A 16,545-nucleotide genomic window follows, 5' to 3' on the forward strand; every position below is an offset into this window, starting at 1 on the left:
TTGTTTTTAAACATTACATTTTGTGAAGTTTCTTTTTTGTCTCAGTATCTAAATAAGAATAAGGGACTACAGACAGAGAAACCATTACTGGATTAGAGTACATTTTGGAAGAACTGTTTCCATTAAAACGACAATATAGTCCAATCTGTTGACCTCCGCGAAGATCCGGGTGAGACGTGATCTTCAGTAACCGATGCTTCTAAGAGGCGACTACCGAGCACAGGTAGTCAGGCTCGCAGATTTGGTTACCTCGCCACCGCGTCCCAGCTGTGTAGATCGATGGTCATGAATGTGATCACTCTTAGAGCCAAAATCGATTAATTTATACATTGCCGCCATATTGCTGAAATATTGCTGAGTACGGCGTAAAACTAAACTCACTCACTCCAATGTGTTGTTCACGACACTGCATACTTTCATCGAGGTAGTCTTCATGGCAGGCTCACTGACTTCGTTGATGGTGTCCTGGTCCAATTGTGCAGATCGGTGCTCATGATGCCAATCACTGGATTGTCTAGTCCAGACTCTAATATTTAACGCCCGCCGCCATATAGCTGGGATATTGCTGTACCTCGTTAAACAACAAACAAAGCATGCATCTCCTATCTTTCTGAAGATTTCTATTTAATTTAAATGAAAACAGGGTGGTGGGACGGTGTGCTCCATGGAACCCGACGATTTTGATCCCGAAGCATTCCTATCGCACCCCAGTATACATATATGTACAGAGGGATGTGGTATGTATTTTTGCTGCACAGGCTGGCACTGAATTATTGTACATGTACTATATTTCAGTAACACCATGGCTTGACATTCATCATTGAGTGAAAGTTACGAGATGCGTGACGCCGGGGTTTGAAGTGTATCATAGCACCCTATTGGTCAAACTCTAGAGGTGTTGCAGATTTATTTAACAATGACAGAGATTGATGTTCATAAACGTAAGAAAGATGAGAATGGTAATTTTATCATTGTTGACCCAAGTATTGACGGTATAAGAGTATTAGGCACTACCAACTGTACTTGTTATGCTAGTCTATTATCCCAACATTGTTATGCCATCAAACCACTGTGACAGCTAGTTACTTTTATATATGTTCCACTGAAATGAATTGCCTGATTGTTCTTGCTCGTATAAGTGCATAATGCACGATTTACTGGACTTGTTAGTCTAGTTTGCTAACATTGTTATGTCATCAAACCTCAGTTACATACTTTCATACATGCTCCACTGAGATGAATAGCCTGACCGTACTTGCTCATATAAGTGCACTGGGCACTACTTACAGTACATGTTATGCTAGTCTATGGCTATGTCATCAAACCGAAGTTACATGCTATTGTAAATGCTCCACTGAAATGAACAGCCTGATTGTACGTCTTTGTATATGTATACTTGACACTACCTACTGTACTTCTTATGCTAGTATATGATGTCAACATTGCTAAGTCATTTAACCACAGTAATACACTTCAGTAAAATTAATGTTCCACTGGAACGAAAGTCTTAATCTACTTTTTCATAAAAGTGGTATAGGCACTACCTACGGTACTTGTTATGCTAGTCTATGAGACCACCATTGTCATGCCATCATATCACAGTTATATATGTTTGTAAATGCTCCACCGAAATGAATAAAAAAAACCCCAAATGATGCGTGACACCGGTTGTAGGTTTTTCCAACATTTGTTACAACTTCCAGCACTTCTCGTCGTCATTTAACTAGAGTCAAGCATTTGGTATCGCTAGTTCTTAAAAGTTGTAAAATCTTCATTTTTGTTTCAAATCTATACAAATGAATGTTTTACAGCCTTTCTTAACAATATGTAAAACACATCAGGTCGTTGAAATGTCGTTATTACGTTCTTTAACTTCCGTAACACTGTTACGCATACCGTACTTGTTATTCAAATTCAATATACACGAGTAAGTCACTATGATGGCAAGTGGAGGGCAAGACACATGCATTGATACTTTTCACTCTCGCACACTGTTCAGATACCTTGCTGAAAGAGTTCAAACTGTCCGCTTTTATGTGGGTCAGAGAGCTATTTGTTGACTGTGGCAGAGATTCCAAGTCTACAGATTCGTGGATTACACATGTCGACCACGGAGTCACAAAAGTCAGGTGTCCACAGGCACATGATTAATACTTCCCTAACGCATCAGATCTTAGGCCAGAACACTTCAATGTTAAGGATGTAAGAATATCCGGGAACACCCTTTAAGGGAAGCCTGACTCCGCTGTAGTCGACCTCCATTTCGGCCACCACTAACACTACGTCACATGCTGTCACGTTGGAGGTGGAATCAACGGCAATGGTCTAGTGTGCTCTTCACAGATGAAAGAAGATTCAATTTTGGGCGGGGATAGGTTCTACTGGACGGACTCCAGTGCACGTGGTCGTCGGTAATGTAACCGGAAAGCGTTATCGGGACGAGATTCGGGCTGCTATAGTAGTACCATTTCTGCAAGCTATGCATTTTATGGTTGACCCTTTTTACTGCAAGACGACAAAGCATTGTTACGGGATTCCTTAGGCAGCAGTGGAGTGGAGTGGAGTGGAGAGGACAGCATGCTCACCAGACCTCAACCCAACTGAGCATGCGTGGGATGAACTCGGTCGACGTTGTGGACACACGTCACCTAGAACCAGCAGAACTCCCAGGACCCCCATGAGCTCCAGAGTAGGAATGAAATGCGAATCCGCAAACCTTCTTTATGAATTTGGTAAGGAGCATGAGAACACGGCGTCTTGGACGCGCGAGGAGGGTACACAAGATATTGAATGACCGAGTGCGACATGTCTGTGATTTCCATTTTGGGGGCTATTCTATAGTAGTGCTGTTTGAACTGTTTGTCTGTTTGTCAAAAAATTAAACATTATGACTCTCTTAGTTCTATTATTTCTACGCGTACGTATGAGTCAAAACTTCCGACTCGCGTGTGTAAATATGTATTTAATAAAAATAAGACAAATTCTCAGTGTAGACAAATAATAAAATACTTGAAAAATACTGTGTTGTGTGTGCTATACATCAGGGTCTAGACTTTTGTAAGCTCTCTTAGAGCTAAGATAGTCGTAAGTGCCATACATTAACACAAACTTACGACCATCTTAGCGCTAAGAGAGCTTCGAAAATCTAGGCCCAGATTGTTTACGAGCGCCATGACACTAACGAGCAGGAGTGAGTTGAGTTTAAAGCCGCTTTTAGCAATATTCCAGCAATATCACAGTAATGGACACCAGAAATGGGCTTCAAGCACTGTACCCATTTGGGGAATCGAACCAGGGTCTGCGGTGTACGCTTTAACCACTGGGCTATTCCACCACCAAGAAAGGGGCGCAACAGGAGAGTATATGTTCTGATTTTCTTTATAAAAATTTGAATACCTCCACAATTTCCAGTTCACCAGTGCGATCTCCCGTGGAGGTGTTCCGAAATCTGCACGATAGGTGCCGGAGATTTGGTAATCACAATATCGATCACTGATTGTCTGTTCCGGACACAGATATTTACAGCCTGTTCTCATATACACGTAAAAGGAATATTGCTTAATGCGTTTTCAAACCACAAACAAACATTTCTTTACAGACGTTAAACCAAGAGTGCCTGGCCATATATACAACGATTTACCCATTTATGGCCCTACTTCATCAATATCATTTGGGTGCGAAGACCAGAAATGGGCTTCAGCCTTTGCACCTATGTTGCCACGAACCCTGTTTTCGGCGTGACCCGGCAGCCCCGTGTAGACGAGTGCAACATGTTCACATACGCACATTTGTCATCAACTCAATACACATTTATACAAATATCAGCTCATTCCGATCCATTTTGGATAGGCAAATGTTGTCACGTAGTCATTGGTAGTGACACGAGACAGCCCAGAGTCTGGTCGGAATGGTTTAAGATAGTATATAACTATTCCTTGAATGTGCCAACCTACCCACCAACCGAACGTTCCCACAGACATAATAAAATGATCACACATGGTCAAAACTGCAAAGTCAAACTCTCTTGTATTGTTCAGGAGGAACACGGCATTCGTGGCCTTGACAGCTGCTCGGGACCATTCCATGTCGTTAGAACTGATAACATACACAACTGGTTTTCTAACTCTCTTGGTGATGTACGCCATAGCCTTGTGGAAATACTCCTCTGGCGCAACAAAGTAACCATACCAACGAAATTTATAATTTAACAGGTCACCACGTCGAACGTGAACGCCCACTAGAGATACTGAGGATCTTGTTTCCACTCCGAGTTCGTGTAAACAGGCTTCGATATAGCTCTTAGCTGATGCTTTAAGGTCTGATTTCATGGTTAAGCGTTCCTTTATTGTGTCCTCGTATTTTATCCAGTACAACCAGGACTGAAAATAACCAATAAAATGAGTGTCGTCTTCCAGAAGCATATTTCCAACTTTCGAATCATAGCCAACGTTGAACTTGTTTGTAATTGCCCGTTCACCAAAACACAACCGAAATCCCCTGTTGTCATCTGCACAGTCTGGGATGTCGAATATCTGTTGTATGGTATGAATTTTATCTGTTTCACACACCATTGTCATGTTAAAGCGGAGTGACATGGCCAGCGTGAAGGTGTACTGAAACAACAGGTTGCCAAGCCCGCCTGACATGTCGCAGCAGATGTATTTGGTCCTACCAGCCTGGTATTTGTATCGTAGAACATCGAGCTCCTCAACAATGACGTCATAGACCAACTGATTGTACGTCACAATGATGATTAGCAGAACGCAGAAAACTGACGTCAATGTTAGTCGGCCTGAAATATAAACCAGGGTTAAAATTATTCTGACCGTTAATAAGTGACACCATGACAGGGGTTAAAAATACAAATGCAACCCAAAAAAAACGTAAGGAACCCCGAACACGTATCATCACGGTGAATATAGTATACGTTTCGCGGTACAGGTGCCTCACCATATGATACGTACCTGGCTACTGAGGTCATGATACGATACGTTTCGCGGTACGTAATATTCGACATTTTGTGCATAACATGCAGACATTACCTTAATGGTAAGTTGTCTGATGTTGAAACCATAGTTCACTGAAAACCTCTTAACAAACAATACAAGTCATTTCTGTCACAGATAGAAATTAATAGAGAAAGGACAACGACCTGTCAGCCAAGTACACATCACTCACTCTAATGTCACGTTTGCTGTTTTGTGTAAAAAATAAGAAGAAACAAATGTGTTAAGACTCAAAATAGTAATCGATATGTGTAAAAAAAGAACCCATGTACAATCACATGAAGCGTGTATCATATCGTGCAAAGCTTGTCGACTATGCAATGGTGCATGGTGACAATCTGTGGTATGTTGCTACTGTCAATATTATTGTTAATGGATATTTATATGGCGCACATATCCAGGCAACCAGTATGTGCTCAATGAGATGGTATTTTTCTCCTGGATCATCGGATGTCCGCCTCAACTGCACATCATATTATCAACCTCAACGTCCCGGGGAACATACTACTCTTGCAGCCACTAGACGCACCGAGTTAATGCGGCTTTGTCATTCTTCCAAGGTACCCATTCTCAGCTAGGTGGACTGGGAAACATACAGCCACAGTTCTCTGTCCACGTTTACTGCACGTTGCTGTACCAACAACGGAGTGTCTGCACGTATTCATGTGACCACCGTCTAGTCATCTACCAACGGATTCAAGGGTTCTCTTAAGCTAACAGGGTTGTGCATTGTACACGGGGGATTGTGACAACACTGAAAGAGTCCTAACACAAAGTCGAATCCAAGGTTCTTACTATAGGCCACAGCTTGTCTTTGGCGGCGATAAGACATAGCATTCACGATTATTGTGTTAAAATTGATAATAAAAGCCCCGTGAAGATCCGGGTTTGATTTGACCTCCAGTATCCCATGCATGTCGTAAGTGGCGACTAACGGGATCGGGTAGTGAGGCTCTCCGACTTGGTTGACACATGTCTCTGACGAAACCCTGTATTACGCTGTCTGTATTTGTCACGGACAATTCGTGTCAAGGTTTAAGGTCAACACGTGAATTTAACTTGAATGTTTTCTCATGTAATTGGGCCCCTAATAACTTTCAGGCTATATGGTCTAACTTGTAAATTATTCTTACGTGTTTATTTTGGAAGGGATACAGTATTTCCTTCCATAAAACTCAGTGGAAAACTGTTTTTAAAATCTTTATTGGAACAATATCTTCATTATTAGTAACTCATGAACAATTAAGATTATACATGAAGGTAGCCAGTAGCGTCTACTATCACATTTCAGTTATCAACTCATAAGATCAATTAATAGTATTGCTATGGATTAAAACCTGATGCTTGAGAAACACAAATTACAAGTATCAGCTTTAATATTTCTTGGTCAAGCCACAGGCTGTCCCCTCCAACGCGACCCGTGAAGGTCCCGGGGTAGAATAGGCCTACAGCAACCCATGCTTGCCATAAAAGGTGACTATGCTTGTCGTAAGAGGCGACTAACGGGATCGGGTGGTCAGACTAGCTGACTTGGTTGACACATGTCATCGGTTCCCCATTGCGCAGATCGATGCTCATGTTATTGATCACTGGGTTGTCTGGTCCAGACTCGATTATTTACAGACCGTCGCCATATGGCTGGAATATTGCTAAGTGCGACGTAAAACTAAACTCACTCACTCACTCACCCCTCCAACGCCCACCCAGGATCATTCTACTTGGGGGACCATTCTAGTTCCCAGGGTGGACTCACACCAGCTAGGACGTTTTGGGAACGCTGGACACAGGAATATGTTGGTAAGTTCCTTGTATTCTTACCTTCGGTCTGGCGTTCCACTGGTAACTTCATAGACTCATAGACTATATAGCTATAGTCTTGTTAGAGGTATGTTATGATCACTCTTATCACATCATGAAGATTCATATTCTTCATGTTCATAGCAGTTCATAGTCGCATAACAGTGCAAGGCTTTAGTGTATTGAAAGAGTATTGATATTTTGGGTAGATGACACATTTGTCCTATCTAATAGAATAGTATCTATGACAAATTTTCATTATCTCTATTCTGTTTGAAGATTAGTGTGGTAAAGTCCTCAGATACTAGAGGACCTCGATGTTGTTTTCCATATTACATATTTGATTTTGGTTATTCATATCTTCATGTGATATAGTCATAATAAATGGTATTATTGTTACAGACGACTTGCTTCCTCATGATTCATACTAATTTCATCAAAGGTCACTGGTGCGGTCAAAACGGCACTCCTAGACACCCACATGTGGTTGAGCCAAAGACCCTTAACGCAGGGGTCATTACTCTTGCCAGCACGCTGACAATGTCATTGTACCCACATTTCGTAGATCAATACTCATGCTGTTGACCACTGGATAGTCTGGTCCATACTCGATAGACCGCAGCCATATAGCTGCGATGATGATGTGCATGGTTAAACAACAAACCATCATCCAACCAAACCTAACTTTCCCAGCCATGAGGATTAAGCCAGGTAATCATAGACTGTATACGCTATTCAAATCTACTAGGACTATGCCACACCAACGCCTATGTCGAAAATAATCGCCATCCGACTTCATTCTCTGTGTAAGTCATCATGGGTGTCTGTATAGTTTAACATTTCAAGGCACAAGCCAAGCGTGTTGCATTTGACTTATATGGACATGACATTTCACTAGCTTTCCAGGGCCCTTATTCTCGAAACGTTCGTAGCCCTAAGAATTCGTAACTTTGATCGTAGCCAGTGTGTTAAGAATAGGCTTAAGAAGTTCGTAGGGTTACGAGCGTTTCGAGAATAGCTAGCCAGCTGGTTATGTTGTAACTGATAAACTGTATGTACGTACCTCCCCTTGTATTCATACATCGTATATTCATTGTACCTGGTCTGGAGATTGTAAAACTGCAGTGTCGCAGCGCCTGAGAAGAAATAAAAGCTTCATGAATAGGTATTTTCAACAACAATCATTCACTGGGCAGCTAGGTATTTCCAATCCATATACTTCTAGACAAGAGGACTTTGGTTCGGGACCTTTAGAACCCGCATGCATCTTGAACTGGTAACGATCTTTTCAGAATTGCATTTTGGGGTAAACAAATAAATCCTCAAATCACACAGAGGCTAGTAAAAATCCAGTCGGGCCAGTTAATATCCCCAGTCACTGGTCGGACTGGCTAGTACATTTTAATGGAGTCACTTTGTAAATATAATATACTCTTTCCGACTTGGTAAGTTATGATATACTTTTAAATCACACAAGAATATGGCCTGATAAAAATATTATTTAACGATGAAATCCGTGTCATGCCCACACTATCTTATTACTCTCACATATTTCTGTAACATTTTGTTTAGTTTCCACATACACATTGCGAGCTAGTGAATATATTGTAAGCAAGTAATTTTCAAATGTAGCTTGAAGGACTGTCTAGCAAACTTTGGAAACAACTTCGCACATTGACTAACGGGATCGGGTGGTAGGGCACGGTGGAAGACACCGGTCATCGCATCTCAGTATATAACGAGGATCAGTGCTAGCTCATACTATAAATAACCTTTGTGATATAGCATGAACATTGCTCATTGCGGAGTCAACTACGATCCCACATTCATAACCAACAACAAACAACAATCCCAAAATAATATCTAAACCAGATAGACCAGATAACATTTGTGTCAAGTTTAAACGTCTCGAAATGTTTTTGAATACGCCCCGTTTCACAAAGCTCTCGTAGCGCTCTGACTACCTGAGGTAATGTTACAGTGTAGGCAGTAGGGACGCCATGAGGCAAGTTACGATATCTTGGGCATGTGAAATAAGCACCTGACAGACACGCATTCCTTTTGAAAATAAAGACAGGTGAATAAATTTCCACTTGTCTATTCGCGAAGTGCTGATACCGTTGTGAAATGGCGTGTACCGTATTACCTCGAACAAGCACCAAACTGAAGTCTGTTAACAACATAAGCTCCAGCGCGCTTACTTGAGGGAATACGGTACTTGATTTATATCAAGTAAAACAGGCAGCCTTACTTGTGAACATTCAAGTAAATGTGCAAAACTTCGAAAATTCAAAACCCAGATTCTGCGCTGAAACACTTTGTGTGAAAACTGAACTAAGGTAACAAACATGGAAATTATCTTCAGAGGTGATACTTTGCTATCCTAACCACCTGCACCTCGTCCAACAAGCGACTTCAATATAGCGCTACGGCTGTCGAATTCGGACCATCGTGACTACACAACCCATAAAGTCAGCCCATTCGTTCCACGCAGCTGGGACACAATGACACGTTTTAACCAAGTCGGCGAGTCTGACCACCCGATTCCAGCCGTTAGTCGCCTCTTACTACGAGCACACTACTCATGATCGATTTAACCCGGGTCTCCACGGGGCGTACAAGTATGAAAGATACGATCGCCTCAGAGCTTACCATTCCTTTGTGCAAAAGGCCCTGTCAAGTATAGCTATGGACACTATCATTGTGGTAGGGAGGCCGGTTCCAGTTTTGATACTGCACAAAGGGTGCTCTAAAATAGGTGTGGTTAGCTACTTACAGACATTTTCCAGATGCCGGCTGGCGAGCCATTACATGTGCATTGAGGTAAGGGAAGTAACTCCTAACGTAAGCTGTTTGCAGCGCCTGCCCTGAACTAGTTGACCCAACCCAAGTACATGATGACATATGTAACTAATATAAGCACACAAACTTATATATTTTTCTTACCCTTATTACACTTTAATCGTGACCCTGAATCACTGAGTAGACAGCGAGAGGTAGCAGAAATAGCAACTGTACCTCCAAACATTTCCGTTGGCGTTTGTGATCGAACTCACGAGTTATCCCCCGTACCTACTTTTCAAATTCCGTACCTGATAGGAACTGAAATATGAATAGAGCAGTAAAGATTCATATAAACGTGTGTGTGTGTGTGTGCGCGCGCGTGTGCGTGCATGTGCGTGTGTACGTGCGTGTGTGAGGAATCAAACAAGGTGTCAACTCATGAGTGCATGATGTCCTCAATCCTGATAAACACAATTCACTCCCTAAAATTTATATAGGTAGATACACATTGACAGCAACGCCCTCCCTCTCGGCTCAGCATGTAGACTAACGCTTTGTCTCTGAAAATATGTTGCTTTGCTTAGAGAAACAACACTCTCCGTTGAGATAGATGATTCAGTACTGGGGAAGTCGAAACATGCTTCCCTAACGGTATAAGCATTTGACACAGAGCTGGTCAGAAGGGAAATCAACATGGCTCAGGGGTTGTGTACAGATCCTATCTCAAGGATAGTCGTGTGTGAAAAGTCGGTGGGTAGGTGGCTGCATAAGTTAATTGAGATCATCCCCGTGGCGACGCTGAACCTCATTTCAAAATCGACTATTGAGTGAGTGCTCGAGAGCTGATATGTCGGATTAACCATTTAGACTTTTTCCAAGCTTAACTGACAAAGAGACCACTCAGTATATCGACAGCATTATATAACCCTTCACGCGTGAAAGCTCCGTGCATATATATACATGAAACTGTGCCAGGCTGAGAGAGAGAGAGAGAGAGAGAGAGAGAGAGAGAGAGAGAGAGAGAGAGAGAGAGAGAGAGAGAGAGAAAAAAAATTGCAATTAATGGTGAAAGACATATATGGTGCTATGACATCGATATCACGGACTGACTGATTGTTTATAGTCAGTGTTTCACAACACGCTGTGATGGAATTAGGCAACACCAAAAGGCATCGTTACAAGGAAGATTTAATGTTATCGAGTACATTCACAGATTAACAGTACAGACATGACGTCTAGTGTCATGACACAATCATGGGAGCTAGGAAACGATCACACGTTTGTGTTAAGACAACTCTTGAAATTCAAATCTTTCTGAGAAAACCGTATCATGTTTTGCCAAAGGTGATGGCATTGAAAAAACACTCAGTTTTGAGCGCTTGATTGAGTTTGTGATCTGGTCTGTCAACGCGAGCAATACGCGTTATAACGAAGCCTTAGCGGCGACAGACGATCTGTACACTGGTAATTTCCGAACAGCTAATGACATGAGGGTAATGTGTAATTTCTTAATTTCTTATTGAAGGAACTGACTTATTTATTCGGTTGTTGTCGAGATGATATACAACTCACATGGGATGAGAATATGCAAGCCGTGTTTATTAAATAACCTATTTCATACAGTGCACAAATGTACATACCCACATCCAGATCAGATTGCATCGGATCGTTTCGCTTTAACGAGCGAGTCTTGCGTTTTGAATGAGGATGTAGCACATGTTGGTATGGTGTGAACAAAATGAGGTCGCTCTCGGGTCCCACGTGATTTGACGAAGCTTGTGTGCTTGTGGCTGTCATTCAGACAGTGATTCAGGCAGTGATCCAACAGACAGCATGTTAGCCCTTGGAAGAACGTTGTCCTAGGATCACTGCCTGAAGATACAGATGAATTTTGTTATAGTCAAACCTATTCGGGATGGCACCTGGCCCGGTGGGTTTGCGAGGCGCGGCGAGGGATGGGTTGGGTTTCAGTATATGAATCCGGGGTTGGGCCGACTGTGTCATAGTAACCTGCGCTTAGAAAAACACACGCACAAACACGATTTTCTCGAGCGTTGCCATGGGCATTTAATAAAAGTTCAGGACAAAACGAGAGAGTGCGCACCCACACCCACCCACCCTGGTGGATCGGTTAATGTCAGTAGTAATATATGTTCATTGCCAATTAAACATTACACAGTACAGAATCAAAAGAAGACAGTGCGCATGCTGGGTCAGTTTAAAACCCACACAATGAGCGAGCAAAGCAGAGAAACCGAACACTATGCACACTTTCCACGTATGTTTTCAAGCGGCAGCAGCCTTTGTAAAAACGTGAAGCCTTGCAATCAATCCATGCATGGTAGCATATGGCAGTAAAGTAAAGGCCTTTGTTGTTATGGACGCTGTTGCTAGGGACGGTAGCGGTTGCGAAATACAGGTTATGCATTCTTCAGCAAGGGATGTTCTATCCATATTCAGCTCCATTATTCTAACATAAAGACGTGTCAGTGTAGCTGTTAAAACCAAACATATAATGTGATATTTAGCAGCTACATTGAAACGTCGCTACATTATAATAAAGAGTTGTACGTATATCCATAGAAATTTACATGTTGTTCATCACACCGTGCAGCTTCTTAATGCCGCTCTAAATTCCGTCGTTTGTCACATTCCCCTCGATCGAGTACAGAAAAAACGGTTATACACCCTAAAATATTTTTATTTTTTTTAGCGATACTTTAGTTGTTGCAAGAAAACGATTTATCTTGTCCTCGGTAAGCTGACAAACAAATAATACTGAGAATGAAATATTTTCTCTAAATACTTAATCATCATTGGCATGTCTATTACAATATTCAATTCAGTTCCTGCAATCGTCACAACTCGCCCGTATCCGTAACCTGTTAGCCCCATGTCGATGTATGCTAACCTTCGCGTTACATCGAGACGTGCCGGATAGCGACTCGCTTACCTGTAGAACTTTATATATGTGGTAAGACTTCCGCCCGTATCCCTTTATGTTTCAAGGAAAACGTTCCGTGAGTAGTAGTATTATTAGAGGTAGAACATGTCTTTCTCTATGTTTAGGTACAATTAACGAATCATGTTGTAAGTCATCCTTATCAGATGACAAATTCAGGTGACTACATTTGACAAGACGTATATTTAACGGGTGAGGGTGCGGGTTGGGGAGAGGCGAAAGTCTCAGTGGACAATCAACAAAATTAGAAGCTATCAATTTTATTTGGAAATGCGTCTGATTTCATGACAGCTTTACTACCCTCGTATACACTACTTCATCCTGACCGCCAACATGGCAAATATCAACACAGGCGTGATGGAAATGCTTATCAAACATTTTTAGAACTAAAAAATAAAATCATACGTTTTCTCCTCCATAAATATATTAAGGAACCTCGCCATCATATTACCTGCTATTACTAAAATATTCAAACTCAGTTACGCTGCACAGCTCCAAGCACGTGCTGCAAACTACTTATTGAACCAAAGGGGGTAGATGGAGGTATAAAAAGTAGTTGGTAACAATTAACATTTACAACCATTTGTGTACTATTCATAATGACCATTCGTGAGAAATATTTACGTGGTACGAGGTGGAAAATCAAAGTTACGGACGTAACTTCCTCAATACATGTGTGGTAGTTTAGGATATTTAGGGTTGAATATTTCAATATGGGCTATTAGTGTGTTCCCGGCTATGCTGATATGCATAGCCACAACACACCCGGCAGGTTAGTGTGGTCTGTTTTGCATGTGCAGCCCTTGCACTGCCTGTTTCTAGACCTATAACAGGAGTAGCTTCATAACACTCATTGTCTTTAGTCCACTGGTCCGCCAGAGGTGAGGACATTTATTTTAGTTGTTTGAGTCCTGGTGATCCAGACCAAGTAGATACGTTTTTCATAGTTTACCACAGGAAGTTAATCTATTTATTTGTTTTAGGCATAGGCTTTGAAATCAGAGCCATGTCTTGGTAGGATTTGGGGGCAGCTTAGGTTGTTCGGTATAGTTTAGGTGGTTAGGTATAGGTCAGGTTAGGTGGGTATGTAAGGTATAGATTAGGCTAGGTTGGTAGGTAAGGATAGCTTCAGGAATTTTGTTGTGAATAAATTATTGAGTTTCTCTTGTCTATTTGTTATGTTTTGCCAGCAATAAGGCCTGATTCCTAGAGCCTACTTGAAGTTGGCTAAGTTATCTCCGCATAAAAAAATACACAACGCAAGGTCCAAAACCACAGAATAGCCAACTTCAGCTGTCACTGGGCAGAAAAGCATATTACACATGAATACGCTTGTCAGCCTAGACGAGATAACTTTTATAAATTCGGGGCATGGTAAAGGTATGCAAGAAAACGTTCGTGAGGAAAAAGTTGTGGAAAACAAATTCCTGTGATGATGCCTCATTATGTTATGCCCGGACAAGCTGAATACCTCGGCGACGAATAAGATTCCAGCTACCGAGTGGTGCCGAAGTGATCCGAGCTAAGTCGATCGTTTTCATACATTTCACACTACCAATACAACCAATTACAACTTACGTGTACCCGGAACATGTGGAAATCTGTCCTTGTCTAATCAATATATACGTGTCCGCCATAGGTGCATTCTGATTCCACTCTGTCACAGCATACCCAGGGACAGCCAGCAGTCTGTTGTTGTGTATCAAGTGATATATTAATCCAGGGAGACTACACAGAGATTATCCCGGGTTAATCAGAAGATCAGGTGAAGCTCGGGTATTTCCCGTAGTACAGATCTACATGGGAACGCTAAATTTACTCTTTCAGATTTGTGATCATACACTACTGCGTGCAGTCTGTACTCAGGACTCCACCACTACCTGTGATCACGTGGTAGAATTCCAGTGTAATCTTTTGTGAGTCTGGTTTTCAATGGACGGGTTATCTTTATGGCCATGAACACCTTCAGCTGCCGCGTCGACACGGCCCGGTGATTCACAATAAACGTATTGAATGAGCGTTTTTGGACTGATTGCTGACAGGCCGTATGCCGACGCATGTGTCCCAATTCTGGACAAACCTCGTACACCCGGGATGTGATAGGTACAAGATAACCTATGTCAAACCAAGGCAAAAAAATAAATAAATAAAAAAATAAAATAAAAAAAAATAAGTAAGTAAAAAGAAAAATAAATAAATAAGAAATTAAAACAATAAAAACAAAAAACAAACAAAAACAAAAAAATGTTTCGGTGTGTATATGTTACAATCAGACAGTGAAATGACTTTCGTGAAATAACAACAATCAATATACTTCAGTCAATCATGAAATGTCACTAAATAACTTAATCTACAAAAGTGGATCGCAATTTCAGCATCACGTTTTGTCACCAACAGTTAAAAGTATTGTGGCAGCAATAATTCTTGTTGCACTTCAGTTTGGCTTTGAAGCATTTACACCTGTGTGTCTGACACTGGCTGTGCCCAGAGCAGTCACACCTCACGAACCCATGTCCACCACATGTAGATGAAATGAAGTTCATGAAAATGACTATGTATGTTACACAAAATAACGCGTAAATTTTATTGCCTAACCCTCTAAGTTATTTCACGAAATGCTATTATATATCGAACTGTATCGGTCCACTGTAACTCTCTGTAAAAAGAAATACATTGAGATACACACGATTTATATATATTTAAGTTGAAGAAACTACAACAGGAGGATGAACTAAAAACTATCAGGTAAAACCTGTATGAACTGATCTCCTACCACACACGTTTCGTTTTCCTTTGAGATGGGGTTGGAAAGGAAGGAAACAACAACTTAGTGTTGTATCATTTTGTTATTAAGGCGAGTGTCAGTATGCCATTGTGAAATTGACTACACATCCAGGTGCAGCCTCCGCATAAGATGAAATAGGCAAGGCCACGCAGTGATTTTCTAAGGCTGTCTCACAGCCCCTGAACCATATTATTTTCTCTACAACCTAGCAACCCTGCAATGCAAAAGTCCTAAATGAAGTAAGTCTAGATTTCCTCAGGTTCTGAGTCTCCGGTCTCCCTTGGGCTCCTTTTCAGTTTGAATGGGTTTATTTGTAGCTATCAAATCTATGTATTCAGAGATGAAGCGTTAGTCATGAGTTTCAATCAGCTTGTAAATGACGTTTGCTATTTCTGGGCCGACATTATTTTCCCTTAAGACCAGCCTTTTCTGTAATAGTGAAGCAAGTCTTGTGTTGAATCTTTTCAAACTAAATTGGTTATTTGATTGTATCAAAATTAGATATATTCAGACACTACAGTGTAACTGTCACTTTAATGATGTTTTGAATCGATTAGATTAAGAAGTGCTGGGAGCAGGGTTAGACATAATCGCCGAGGCCGGTTGTTATTGTTTCGGGCCGGCAATTTCAAATAACTGCATCCCTTCAGTGCACTATCTCTCTCTTTTTCAGCTGTAATTTCTCTTTTTTTTAATTCCTATTTTCGTAATTTCTTAACGTTCGGGGGTCTTCAATGATCAATCATGCTTACAGTTTCACTTCCTGGTGTTTCAGCGCTTCGTGCATAGGAACGTCAATACCAGTCTTTAACAAGTTTAAACGCCACAGGCTTCGCTCACTGGTTTTGTAGAAACAGTGTTGAAAGAGTGTACAGTGTAGTCTTTCTATGGTCTTGACAAAATGGCCTGCAGAGCCTGTAGATTTTAAAGCCTGTAGGCGGCAACAGTCCCTGATGGGCAGCTGGCAAATTAAAGCATTGCAACCACTGGTTGGGTGTATGGATACACATTACCGAGGTGAAATGTGCTCCATAGCAGCCAAATTGAAATTATGACATCGCATAGGTAGTGCGTATATTTATAGAAGTCGTGACCTCATTTAGCGCGTGGTGTCATCCGCGCGCATGTTGTCCCTGCGCAGCGCAACGTCGCGCGCTAAACCCAAGACTAAGATATCTTGTACGTTTCTTTTCCGGCTTCGAGGTAACAAA

General features: G+C 41.5%; 1 protein-coding gene across 4 annotated transcripts; it reads right to left on the reverse strand.

Annotated features, from left to right (window-relative positions):
* Positions 1–2,942: 2,942 nt before the first annotated feature.
* On the reverse strand, positions 2,943–14,530 carry LOC137298923 (galactoside alpha-(1,2)-fucosyltransferase 1-like). 4 transcript variants are annotated; one of them, XM_067831303.1, is made up of 5 exons: positions 14,128–14,400; positions 11,228–11,459; positions 9,750–9,905; positions 7,867–7,939; positions 2,950–4,792 (listed from the first exon to the last, which is right to left on the reverse strand). In XM_067831303.1, exons 4-5 carry the CDS (start codon positions 7,895–7,897, stop codon positions 3,822–3,824), a joined length of 1,002 nt encoding a protein of 333 aa, XP_067687404.1. In that variant the 5' UTR covers positions 7,898–7,939; positions 9,750–9,905; positions 11,228–11,459; positions 14,128–14,400; the 3' UTR covers positions 2,950–3,821. The 4 variants fall into 4 exon arrangements, with proteins under 4 accessions (XP_067687403.1, XP_067687400.1, XP_067687404.1 ...); XM_067831302.1 differs by lacking the exon at positions 9,750–9,905 and having other exon boundaries at positions 2,943–4,792; positions 14,128–14,441; XM_067831299.1 differs by lacking the exons at positions 9,750–9,905; positions 11,228–11,459 and having other exon boundaries at positions 2,943–4,792; positions 14,128–14,530.
* Between the last annotated feature and the right edge of the window lie 2,015 nt (positions 14,531–16,545).

Source organism: Haliotis asinina, chromosome 10 (assembly GCF_037392515.1).
Source record: "Haliotis asinina isolate JCU_RB_2024 chromosome 10, JCU_Hal_asi_v2, whole genome shotgun sequence".
Classification (NCBI taxonomy): Eukaryota; Metazoa; Mollusca; class Gastropoda; order Lepetellida; family Haliotidae; genus Haliotis; species Haliotis asinina.